Here is a 12,979-nt window from a genome sequence, read left to right as displayed (position 1 = left end):
AAAAATATGTTCTGAGTGATCTTTAACTAAAAGCTAATGTGAAAATGTGGGAGTTTAGACCAATGTAAACACATTACATTTAAAACAATTTTCAGATGTAGTAAATAAAAAAATTTGTTCCTGCTCTTGAAATTCCTAAAAAACACATTTTCCTTTTGAGTCATGATTTAGATTATATTTTATTAGACATTTTTTACAAATTTTAAAATACTGCTATTATACATGCACAAAGGAAAATCAGTTTGAACAATTATATGTAGGCATTCATTGAAGTCAACCACAAAACAGGAACATTTTATGTCAGTTATCAATGTACTCAATATGTATATCTAAAGTGCATTATGTTACAAAAAATATAGAAAGTCAGCAGCACCAAGATACGTTCACAAAATAAATACACCAGTCAACAAAATAAATTATGGCAAATGTGACAATAATAATTGTCTTAGCCTTAGCCAAAAAAAAAAAAAAAAAAAAAAAAGGAAAATTCACAATAACCAAATGTGCAGTTTCAGAGAGCAATGGGGGGGAAAGGTTTTATTCTGAGCATTTACAATATTTACAGGTAATAAATATTTTAATACTTCCCATATGTTCACTATTACAGAATACTGCAATGTGTCTTCCAAATATCTCTTGCTGAAAACATCAGCGCCTCCTGCAAAGAAAAGAAAGGACAAGAAAAACAGAAAAATTAATTAATTTTCACTTCAAATGTGTGGACATAGAATCAATAGCAAGAGTGCCACAAACTGTAACAGGTGTGCCTTGCTAGTAACCTTCTGCCATAACAGGGCCTGTTTGACCATGTCAGAGTTTTAGACATTTATTCAAGATCTCTGTTATGTTTTCTTCAATGCAACTCCTCTAGAATTGTCATGACCCACAGTTTGTCACACACTGAGGCCATTGTACCCTCAGAGGAATGGAAAGGGGCTTTTTATTTTTTATTTAGATTCTCATGCAAGAAGATACCTGAGTATCTTCTCAGGCAGAAGAATTGTATCACCCTATGATAAAAATGTCAAGTGCTGAAAAGAAAAAAAAAATACAGTTGGAGAAAAGCAAAAATAATTTTGAGTCCTTGTTAACGCTGTGGTGATGCTGTGTTAACTGCTGGGGTGTGATGCCATGTTCTGATGAATACAGTGCCATGGGGCTCACTTGGTCTCTTTTTCCCACTGAGAGACCAGCCCTCAGGCAGGGGGCTGTGGTGTGTGTGTGAGCAAAGGCTGCTCAGGGCTTGGAGCCAGCACAACCTTGATGGCAACTCCTCCTGTGCCTGGCTGCGTGAAAAGGCTCTAATCCTGAAACTTTCCCTCTGGGAGACACAGAGCTTGGTCCTGAAAGAAAGCATCCATCCCATCCTGTTACCCTGCAGCTCCTGTTGCGTTCAGCCCTGCTGAAGCAATCAGCTGCACCCAGTCCTGAGACCTGGGAGTTTTCCAGGGGATGCTGCAGGCTGGTGTGAGCTCTCTCCCCATGAGAACAGAGCAGAGCCTGCTCCCACCCTGTCAGTGGATTCCTTGTGCTCCCACATAAAGTTGCTCAGAGGTGCTGCAGGAAATGCTGAAGGGTTGGGCTTTTTTCCCTTCTGTCCCTGTGAACAGCATGTGTTTTTTAGGGGTTCCCTGGGAAGCACCTAAGATATAGGATGGAGTGGGATTCTCTCCGCTGCAGGGCTGGTCACCAGAGCTGGGGGTAACATCCCATGTGGCCAAAATTGTGTGGGTGTGAGGCACAACAAACCTCAGCTCCTGGAGAGTTTAAAAGGTTTTCTTAACATGCACATTGAATGGGAAGCTACAGCTATCATTCAGGAGCTTACACATTTAAAAGGTTTTCTAGAAATTAAGTAAGAGCATCTTAATTTAATTTAAATGGGAATATAGCTGGAATGTTCATGAGAAATAATTTTAAAGTGCCTGGAATGGAAATGCTAGCATGAAGCTCCTTGATAATTAGGTAGCAACAATATTAGGGTCCATTTCAGGACATATTCCAACAGGTGTAACAATGGCACATAATTCATACAGCATGGCTCTGTGTGTGTGCATGTCTGCACTACTCAGGCCTATTTCTAAGAGAGTGAAATTTTCAATTTAGCCTGGATTTTAGGCTTGGTTTTAAAGTTTAAGCTAAGCCACATCTTGACAGTGGGCTCTCTACTAATGATAATTTGCAAGCTGCATTCTGTGATTTGGACCTAGGTTTTGCAAGATTGGCTTCTTCCATGAGATACTCCTTGTAGGAATTCAAAAGATCTAGAGTTTATGTTATTGTTGTCCATTTTTTTGGCCCTAAACCCAAAATTTTGTTTTCAAGACTGATCAGAGAGAATTGGAATGAAGATTTAATCCAGGGTGTTCAGCAGAAAAGAAGCATAGAGCTACAGTGAAAATCATGCTTAAAGTTTACATCTTTTGCTAGCCTACTGAGATAACTTAAAAGCTCAGGTACTAGAAGTTTGTTAGGGCTGAACCAACATATTCTCTGTACTTGTGAAGGAGGAATTCCCTTTTCCTTTTTTAATGGATTCCCCTTATTTAATCATCTCCAATTAATTATCTAAAATATAGGTTCTTTTTAAGAATCTGTGAGAAACGCTGCATTTGGATATTGAAATCCACAGTAAAGCTGAGAGCCTTCAGCCATCCAGACACACTTCAAACAGAAAGGCTGAACTGGGAAAATCAGTAAGGTTGTACCTGTCTTTTATATATCCCATTAGATGGACACCAAAGACAGCCCAGTAAGAAAAAGAAATAACTGTTGAAATTCCCTACGATGTTTCTCCCTACAGCCTAGATTTCTTTGTGCTCAAGACAGGTGTCATATACTGACCAACACGACTGTGTTGATATCTGTTGATATCTTGACCTTGATATCTGTTGAAACCTCAGGCACCTCCTGAGCAGAATCCTGAAGTTTGCTTTTCCTAATGTGCTGAGACAAACCAGAGTCTCTTACTTCCCTCCTACCTGCTACAGCCATGCCACCTGGTTTATGGTCTGGGATATCCTGGTTTTTGGTCTGGGATATCCTCGTTTATGGTCACGGCCCATGATCTGAGTGCCCAGCCCCAGGTGTTGGTAGCTCCTGTAGATGCCAGCATGAGCTGAGGTGATGGAGCACATTGCAAACTGTGGGCTGTAAAGCTTAATCCCAGGCTGGATTTTTAGTAAATCCCACAGCTGGTGTCTCTTTCCAAGGGATTTACTGTTAGCAAGTGACACTTCTCTGATGTCTCTCTTCTGCCAAGGTGAAGGGGAGGAGGAGAGAAAAGGAGGGGGTTTTGCTGGTGAAATGCAAACATTTGAGGAGAACTGAAGAGTGGAATCCTTGGCTTTGTCTGCAAGTGTGCAGATTTCCACTCAAGCTGGGATGACTGCAAGGGGATGATTCACTTGGGACATCTAGGCTGATGTCTCCAGGCCACTGCCCTAAAGGCCATTCACTGTCATGCATGAGGGAAGCATGTCCCTCTCCAAGAGCAATGCTAAACATTTTTAAGCAGCAACGTAATTGCTTCACAAGCTGGCAAAAGGATGGAGCTGAATTAAAAAATCCTAATGGCAGGGAAAATTTTATGGTGAAAGGCTGGTCTGTGTTGTTTGCAGATATTACTGAGAGAGAATTTTTCCATGTTCTCCCTTAAGGTTAAACAGTGAAACGAAAAACTGTAAAGCAAGGGTAGGAAAGGAGCCAAAAAGGGGAGGTGTTGAGAGGAAGGAAAGAAAACTTCGCCATTTTATAGATGCAAAGCCTTAAATAAAAGTCAAAGCTTTCAATCTGCTGAGGCCCAAGTGTGGGACCAAGATACAATGTGAGATACACTACGGTTAAAGCAGGAAGGGAAAATTTAGTTACTGTGGTATGCTTCCTTTTTACAGAATTACCTTCATTTACTACTCAGCTTCAGGGAGCAGATTTCGGCAATAAGTTGTTTATGTGAGTTGTGTCTCATGGGAAAGAAAGGCTCTGTCCCCAGTGCAAAGTGGAAGAGGCACTTACCTGCTGAGAGCACCTTGAGACTGTGCTTGAAAAGTGGCTTGAAAAGCCACTGCCAAGTCATGAGCACAAAGATCTGCTTTTACTCCCAGTTTGAGCGAGGCCTTGGCCTCAGCCTCTCACACCAAGGGATAACAACTTCAGTTAAATAAATTGCATGGTCCCCAAAAGAATATACAGAATTACCTCAAAGTTTGATTATGTGTAGTAACAGAGATGTCCAAGAGTGGGCTCTCAGTCACGACGTCTCCGTACAAGCCAGAATTTAGCCAAGCTGAGCGGGTTCGCCTCTTTTTCTTCTCTTGTTCCTTACGTTTTCCAGGCTTTGCTTTCTTTTTCTTCCCTGACACCTTCAGGGGCTGCTCCTTGTAGGTCTGTGATTTGTTTGTCTCCTGAGTTAGGTATCTGCTCTCATCTTCGCTGCCAAACCTGACAGGGTAGTTCTTGGTGTTGGTGGCAGGTTTAGGGTTAGGTGACACCTCTGACGTTGCGCGGATCTCTGCAGTGTTGACACCTTCGATTAAATTTTGAAGGAATATTCTTCTTCGCAAGTCTTGGATTGACTTGCCCTTGTCATGCAATAGCTGGTGCTCTGATACAGCTCGTTTGCTAAAAGAAGAAAAGAGAGGAGAGGGAAAAAATATTTAGGATTTGGTTATTGCCCAGTGTTTGGCAGAGCTCCTCTCTTCTCTGGCTGTGGTGGCCACAATGATCATGTACCAGGCTTGGAGACATCCAGTGAAGCCAGACTACTGGAGCAAGTCCTGCTTCATCCTCAGAGTAGCTGCTCTCAGCAGAGAAGTGAAAGACCCAAGTGGGTAATAATTCTCAGCTGACTGATCACACACCACTGGAGCTGGATTAGTCACAGCTCTGTTCTAGGAAAGCATCATGACTCTTAATATATCACACTTGAGGCAGTAAAAGCAGGAAGGCAGTTGTCAGAGATAGGAAAACTAAAGGGTCAGATAATGCAGGAAGAGAGGGAAAACCCAGCACTTGTACTGGAGTCGGAAGCAGTGTTTATACAGCATCATTCTAGTGATTTTCTTCTGCTTAGTCATGTATTTCAAAAACATAAACAAGCACATAAAAGTGCATTTTACTCCTACATTTAAAGAAGTGAAATACAGGAGTATAAGGGAAAAAGGTTTGAATTTGGGTGCCTAAAGCACAGGCACTTCAGTCCATAATGAGCTATCCAAGGAAGCAGCCTGAGCATCAGCAGAGATGAGCCTCAGCTACTCCTGTGGATTTACTGCTTGGTCACTTGTGTCTAATTATGATTTTAGATGCCCTCCTAGTATTGCTTGAAGTGTGAACCTTTGGGGCCAAATTTCTTGTGTGCTGTGCTGTTTGAATTTTATGCTAACCCTCTTCACTGGATCTTCTTCAGGAGCATCCTGGTTTGTTAGAGTGGTTTTTCCAGAGTTCATCCTGACCTTTTGGTATGCTGAGCTCTGTCTTGTTTTCAAGGAACGGGGAGTTGAGTAGCTATCTGTCTTTTAGAGATGTTGTACTGGCAAGGAATGTATTAAACATCTGAGGAAAGAAGATACAAATGACACCTGGATAATAAATAACCAGAGAAAATGTAAGAAAATACATGCCTTTTTCTTGAAGTGGAATAGATGCACAGCTGTGCTGTGAACCACAGACAGAGCACAAGCTTGGATTTTAGCTGTGTTCCCATGAATGCAATAATACAGTTTATCCTTCCAATTGCTCTACTCCAGCATGCAGAGTTTGGCTATGGAATCTCTCCTCTTGCATCAGGGTAGGGCATGCTACTGGATTCTCACTGGCCAAAGAAATTCCATTCACTGCTTTGCTTGTCCTATAATCATTTGGTCAATTAGCTGGGTAAGAAGTGGTTTTTGTATGTGGGTGAACTGGAAGAAGACACATCATTGGGAATGAATATTTCTTCCTTCCATCCCATCCTGCTATGTTACCAGATTTGAAAATGCAAAATATTTGGGAGTGTTCTGCAGGTACTCTTTCTCAGTCCCCTCAGCCAAACTCTTCAGGTTTATGACTTGATCAATAACAGAGCTATTGGAAGTTGGCAGTTTAAAGTAACTCTGTTTTAAGGGAATCCCCTTCAATTTTTGTATTTGTAGGGCTGCACTTTTTGAGTACTGGGTTCAAAGGATGGATTGAACTGATACTACATCTCTGTTGCTCAGTGCAAAATTCAAACAGCACCTTTCCCCCATTCCACAGTGAGACTGGAAGATGACTGTCAAAATCTTGCTCAAAATCAGCTCTGCATATACAGAGGTTTGTGAGTACATATGTAATCAAATATTGTCTGTGTTTTAAGTGTCCCAAAATCAGTTTTGAATGACTTCAGCCTTTAGGACAAATATTTTATGCCCCTCTTCTAAATGTCCCTAAGCAAAAATGCAATGTGACAATAATGCTAAGCTGATCCCACATCGTGTCTTTCTCTTCAGTGCAGCTGTGACCATTAACACAAGCTCATGATCTGCCTCAGAAGAAGTTTTTTGAACAAGAGCCATCTCCAACACCCTTCTCATTAGGGTCAGTCTGACTGGCAAGTAGGCCAATAAAACCAGCACCCTGGGCTCCTCTGTGTCACTGCCTCTGTGCTGCCTGTCAGGCTGTCCAGTGTGACCCAGGTTACATTCCGAGCTTCACTAGTCTATTTTCTCAGGAAATCTGCATGGCAAATGCAGTTCTGCTTTCACTCTTCTAGTTCATAGAAAGTGTATGAATCTCTCTGCTTTAGGGAGTGTAAACCAGTGTCTCATGTGATGAGCAAAGCTTTCCTACTGCCTCTTGTGAACTACCAAGGATAATTCCTTCTATCACAGACAACCCAAAGCTGCCTTAATCCTCTAATGTGTATTTGGTCAACTTCCCCACTGTGACAAAATCTTGACTCTCCAAAGCCTGTTATTAAAGTCCTCTTGATTGAAAACCTATTCCATTTTACAGAGCTGAAACCTAAACATTTGGTTCCAGTACACACAAGGCAGTCAGAGAGCATTACAAGATCTACATCTTGAGTGAGTATGCATTTCCAAAATAATGCAGGGATTGACGTGTGAGGGATTGGTGTGCCAAAGAGGGTAGGTTTCTCTTTAAATGTCTGTATGATATTTAGCATCAAGTCTGGCCCCAAATAACATTCTGCTATTCCAGATGATTGTATAACATTATGTAGTGTTACATTTCACATGACTTTTATTACTCAGCCAGACTTAAGGATTACATTTTGCCTACCAGCTTCCTTTGTATACTCTAGACCAAAAAACCTCCTTGAAACAAAGATGTGGTAGATACGTATCTCTTTGACCTTCTGCCTCAGTTATTCAAATAACTCCTATGTTTGTAAGTCACAGAGAAAGGCTTGCCCAAGAGGACTGATGTAAGAAGTGCTTCATAATGGAGATATCAACAATATCTCACCCACACACTCAGAGGAGGAAGGCAATGGAGACTGCAGTGATTGCATTCACATATTGGCCACAATATGGAAAAAAACATTAGGCTGTTAGGGTTAAGATGACCCACTAGAGGTCCCTTCCATCCTTCTATAAAATACACCTCTCTTCCAAGGAAAAGAATCCTGTACCCAAACCAAGAGCAGTATATGCTAAGCTTACATGTGGCAGACACTTTTGAGAGAGGGATGTTGATGGTTTGTACTTGACCAGAGCATCCAAACTGATTACTGGATCCAAGTACACTGTATACATATGAGGCTGAGTGTCTCATCATGGGGAGAGCAGCAGAAATCCATGACTTGTGGCTATCCTGATTTCATGTACTTCCAGATAAGCTGTTTTTTTCAGGCACATTCCTCCTTTTTTTTTTTTTTTTTTTTTTTTTTTTTTTTTTTTTTTTTTCCTTGAGATATCTAGCATTTCTAAAAGGCAACATTCTTCAAGCTACAGCTTTCTATCTCAGAGAGCTGCTCTTATTTAGCTGTTATTATCCTTGACTGTTCATGTTGGGTCTGATCCCAAATTCAGCAAAATAACTGAGGAGGATTCAGTCAGCTCTCTGTATTTTGCAAGACTGAGTGCCCTTGCCACTGACTCCAAAGGGAGGGAAATCTGCTCAACCTATCTCAGGCTTCAGAAAAATATTTTGAACAGATCTAGGGACATGATGCTGCGATGTCTGGACATGATGATAAAAATATGCAATTTCATTTTGAGGCATTACTGGTTTCTCAGAAGTTCTTTAGCAGCTAAAGCACTCCTATAACAAATAACATGTCTGGAAAACTTTTCTTGGGACAATTTGCTATTGCTTTCCATGAGATATTTGCTTCAGCAAAGTCTGTAGAACCAGGCCTATGTAATTTTGATTGTTTTTGCATGTCTATAATAATGTGCTTCAGTATTTTCATCCACTACTGGCTTAAGTTTTTGACTAAGAAAAAAAAAATCTCAAAGCCTAAATGAGTTATTAGCCATTAACTCTAGGAATAGTTTGTGGTGATATTAAAACAGGACACATGTTTGAGTGTGGTGTCTGTGTTTGTGCTGTGCCCACAAACAAAACTACATGAATGCCACTAACTGACAGCTGACTGGTTTCTTGTGTGTGTTTTACATGCCAGAGCAAAGAGGGAGCTGAGAAATGCTTTTTCACTGGTTAGCTTAGTAGCTTCCCCCCTGTCAGGACAGAATGGGGAAGTTGGGAAGACCTCTAATCCTGACCTTTAAAAACAAGTGTTAGAACTACACTAACTTCAAAAAGAGAAAGAGTATTTCTCTTCAAATCTATTTTTTTTTTAACAACCAATTTTGGCTTAGATCCAGTTCAGAGTTTCCTAGCCAAAAAAATAACAGCATCTAACTGCACTTCAATTATTTTCTTTTTTTTATTTATTTTTGAAACTTAAGTTTAATTTCTCTATATAATATAGTCCCAAAAGAAGGAAATAGCCCAAGAACAGCTTTCAGGAGTACAAAGCAGTTAAAGGTTAATGGACTGAGAATAATACACTGTAACATTATCAGCAATAACATGTTCTACACAATTTGCTGTAGGAGATTTGTAATAGCTCTCTGCCTGGTGCCAAAATTTAGGTGTGTCTGAAGTCGCTTCACCTGGGGTATTTTTTTTTCTTTTGTGTGTTTGGGGTTTTTTTAAATTATTATTATGTGTGTTGCTTAACTGGCAGAGGAAATGCTATTTGGAGATCTTGTCCTTATGTATGTAATAAAACATTTACAAGGAAACCCATCTGAAATTGTTTGCTGTGTCATGTTTCCCTGTAAGTTGTGATCGGATTTTCCAGCACTCTTTCTCCAACTTGGCTTCCTTTGGAACTGAATAACAATACAGCCCTCCCCAGTGTGACTGAGGTGTTTCTTCCTTAGAAAATCTGATGCAAGCCAGCGAGTTAGATGTGTGAGACAGCTGCTCCTGCATCAGCGCCGAGGCTTCTCCTGCACTTTGTGTATGGGTATTACTATAAACCAGGCTGATTATTTTGGAAGAAGCAAAAAGGTCATTTCCTGAACAGACTGTCTTAAGTTACACTATCATTTATCAAAAAATATTCCTCTGCCTATAAGTAAGATACTGGACTCCCTTTGGATTTTTTTCCCCCTGAAGTGGCAGAAATCCAAAGAAATTGTTCAGTACTTCAGTGTCATGATAGCCCTCACTTCTGCATGTTTCCCCTACTCCTATCAATATTGGCTCCACGCCAGAACCGAGGAAGCGTCTGTAAGTTAGGGCAACACACAGCGTTTGGATAAACCGGGATGCTCCCTGCGAGGGTCCCGGGCAACTGCGCAACAATCACCCAGGTGAGTCGGAAGAGAAGCCCCTCAGCTTTCACGTCGCCTCCCCCAAAGCTTTGCAAGGTCAGGCAGCTGCAAAGCGCCCTTTCTCTGCCCCGAATGTGCTCTCAGGTGAGCACCTGGGGCAGGTAACCCGGGCCGGCCCCGCGCAGAGCCGGCAGCGCTGCGGAGCCTCCCGGGCTGCCTGCCTCCCTCCCTCCCTCCCTCCCTGCTCCCCACCCGCCCCGCGGCCGCAGCGAGGGCGAATAAAGGCAAAGAAGAAAAAAATAAAAGAAAGAAAAAGAGAAACTCACAGTCTGCGGCTGATCCCCTCTACTGATCTCCCGTAGGAGGGCACGGAATAACTCAGCAGGAACACAGCGAAACTCCACTGCTGGAAGAGTTTAGCGAACATTGTATCCTCCGGGGCTTAAAACCTGCAAGGAAAGAGAGGTCAGTCCCGAGGGACAGATGCGCCAGCGCCGTCCTCAAGGAGTCCTAGCTTCGGCTCTACCAGCTCCGAGGCTCTGAAGGAAAAACAAACTTTCTGAGCTCTCGGCTTACTCCTTCCAAACTTCGCTCTGTCTCTCTCCCGTCCTTGCTGTCTGCCTCTCCCTCCCTCCCTCTTTCCCTCCCTCCCTCCCTCTCTCTGTCTCTCGCTGCCCGCAGGCAAGATCTCTCTCGGTATTAGTTCAAAAAGCATCTAGCTCTCATTTGAACGGGGTTAGAGCGGGGTTCAGTGAGTTCCCTCAGCCCTGTTTAGTTCTAGTCCGCTAAGCCACTTTCTCAGGGCTTTATGTTACAGCAGGAGCCCTCTTTGCAGATAAGGAAAGATTCCCAAAAAGTCAGCTCAGCTGCTCGCTTCTCTGTAAACACGCGCGGACACACAAACACACACACACACAGGCTGAGGCGGAGGGGGAATGCATCTCCGCATCTGTCTTTCGGTATACCTCTGCAAAAAAAAAGGGTCAGGTTCACGTCCACTGCTGCCAGAAAGTTTTGGTCCCCAACAGTGACAAGGAGAGAGACAAGCGGTGACAAGGAGAGACAAGCAAAGGTCGCTGCCTATCTGGAGAGCCCGAGAGGTCTGGGAGGAGCGGTAGCCCCGGGAGGCTCAGGAAGCACGCTTGGCTCGGCAGGTTGGACTGGGCTGCAGCCTGCGTTGTTCACACGCTCCGGAGCAGCCTCTGGGAGACCTGCGGGAGCACGGAGGGTTTTGCAAAGAGATGGCGCCCTAGGAACATGTGCGGAGAGAGCGAGAGCCCGGGCGGGATACCCACAGCCAAAACGGAGACTGGGAATCAGCGCTTCCCGGGCCCGCAATCAAAAAGGAGAGAAGAAAGGGAAACACCGGGCAGCACACGCACTCAGCGCACCCCAAGGACTCCGACCGAACTCTCGCATCCTCTGCAGCCGCACTCCTCTCTCGCTCACCTTCCAGCTCCCCCTTTCTGTGTTTACCCCCGGGTCAGCGTCTCCCCTGCCGCGGGGGTTCCTCCCATCGCTGGGAGCACTTTTTAGCTCAAGCCCCAAAGCGCTGCCCGGGACTGCCGCCGCCTTTCCTTGCACGCACCTACCGTCGCTGGTCGACGTTCCCCTATTAGCCGGAGGGTCGGTTCCTAATGATGCTAATTGTATGCTAGTGAAGGGAGGGGGGAGCTCAGGGGGAGGGCTGGGGGAAGGACTCGCGGTCTATGAACACAGGCGCTCCTGGCCAAAAAAGTAAACTAGTGGAAAGTTTTCTCCTCCTCTCCCTTTTTCGCCTTCCACTTCGCCCTCCTTCAGCCTGGCCAGGGCGCTGCAAACCGCTGCGTCAGGTTGCGCTCCCGTGCGAGGCGGGCAGGGACGCGGGGCTGCGGGGACAGCGGTGGCCGGAGCGGCGGGAGGGCAGCCCCGCTCAGCCCCGGTCTGCCCCGCTCAGCCCCGGTCTGCCCTGGCCACCCCCGAACCCCGCCGGGCACCGCCGGACGACAGCCCCGCACCCCGCGACGGAGGCACCAAACTTTTCCATCCCGGGACAACACTCGTGTAAAGCCGAAGGGGACGCAGCCCGCCCGCCTCTCCAGCCTGTTGGTGCCAGGAGCTGCCCCGGCTGCCCCAAGGGGACACGGGCACAGAGCCGGGGGGCAGCGCTCCCCGGCGGCTCTCCGGGAGGGAATGCCCATCTGCACGCCCATCTCCTCACGTTCGTGCCAGCACACCTGGGGATGCAGCTCCGTGCCCGCAGCATCCCGGGAGCCCTCGCCCCTCGGCGGGGCTCTGCCGAGCCTCTCCAGAGAGCGCGGCGGGGGCAGCGGGGTCGCTGTCTGTGCCGCTGACAGCCTGATTTACAGGGAATGCTTTCCCAACACCCTCGCCAGCCGCAACAAAACACTGAGGCGTGCCGGCTGATTGCTTCTTCTCATCCTGCCCCCGAATTAAAGCAGGCCCGCCGAGAAAGTTTAGGTGCAAAGCAAAGCGTTTTTCTACCTGCAGGTTATTTGAAGTTAAACGACGCTTGCTGACACGATTTAAAAGCCCAGATTCCGCACCACACAGGCAAATAAAACCGACAGCATAAGAGCTGAAATAGAAATCATGCTGAAAACATTAAATCGTTTATGCTGTAAATAAATTCCCTGAACACCTGGTAGGCTATAAATTAAAACGTATAGCTAATAGGCGTTTTTGATTTACACTGCCCTTTCGACTAATTAAAAATAATTGTGACATCCCCAGAAAATAACCCCCACAAACTCATAAGGTCTATTGCTCATGTTAAAAGTAAAACTTCCACCAAATATTTTTAGAATTTCCTTTCCCCAGAAATGATTGAAAAAAAAAAATACACCAAAAACCAACACACATCATCTTTTACAGATTCAGGAAAAATAAATTGCCTCTATAAACTCAGAATCCTGAAGTTTCTTCTCAATTTAACACTTCACCTTTTCCTTGAGTTACAGCTGTCTGTGCCTCTCAGAGATCACTCTGGCCAACAGTGGTTGCTCTTCTCAGCAATCGCTTCCAAAACTATATTCTATGCTTAAGAAGGAGTAAAAATTAAAAAAAAAAAAAAAAAGAAAGAAAAAAGAAGTAAATGAATAATAATAAAAAATTAAAGGCAATACTTTTCAAAAATCCAGCCTAAAAAGCTTTGATTCTGCCTGCAACAGATTAGGGCTAAATAAAGGGTGTTAAAAGCAGGTGCT

General features: G+C 44.4%; 1 protein-coding gene across 2 annotated transcripts; it reads right to left on the bottom strand.

The window, feature by feature from the left end:
- Positions 1-514: 514 nt before the first annotated feature.
- Positions 515-12,774, bottom strand: PTHLH (parathyroid hormone like hormone). 2 transcript variants are annotated; one of them, XM_041485980.1, is made up of 4 exons: positions 12,716-12,774; positions 10,100-10,222; positions 4,198-4,620; positions 515-658 (listed from the first exon to the last, which is right to left on the bottom strand). In XM_041485980.1, the coding sequence occupies exons 2-4, from the start codon at positions 10,198-10,200 to the stop codon at positions 649-651; spliced, it is 534 nt and encodes a 177-aa protein (XP_041341914.1). In that variant the 5' UTR covers positions 10,201-10,222; positions 12,716-12,774; the 3' UTR covers positions 515-648. The 2 variants fall into 2 exon arrangements, with proteins under 2 accessions (XP_041341914.1, XP_041341915.1); XM_041485981.1 differs by lacking the exon at positions 12,716-12,774 and adding an exon at positions 11,223-11,344.
- Between the last annotated feature and the right edge of the window lie 205 nt (positions 12,775-12,979).

Source organism: Pyrgilauda ruficollis, unplaced genomic scaffold (genome assembly GCF_017590135.1).
Source record: "Pyrgilauda ruficollis isolate IOZ18807 unplaced genomic scaffold, ASM1759013v1 scaffold73, whole genome shotgun sequence".
Taxonomy (NCBI): Eukaryota; Metazoa; Chordata; class Aves; order Passeriformes; family Passeridae; genus Pyrgilauda; species Pyrgilauda ruficollis.
Note: the sequence above shows the minus strand (reverse complement) of the source record. Positions and strands in the feature narration are given on the sequence as shown.

Coding starts and splice junctions, on each gene's coding strand:
- PTHLH (XM_041485980.1), bottom strand. CDS start 10,200: ATGTTCGCTAAACTCTTCCAGCAGTGGAGTTTCGCTGTGTTCCTGCTG. Junction 4,621..10,099: donor GAGGGGATCAGCCGCAGACT/GTGAGTTTCTCT, acceptor TTCTTCTTTTAG/CAAACGAGCTGTATCAGAGC.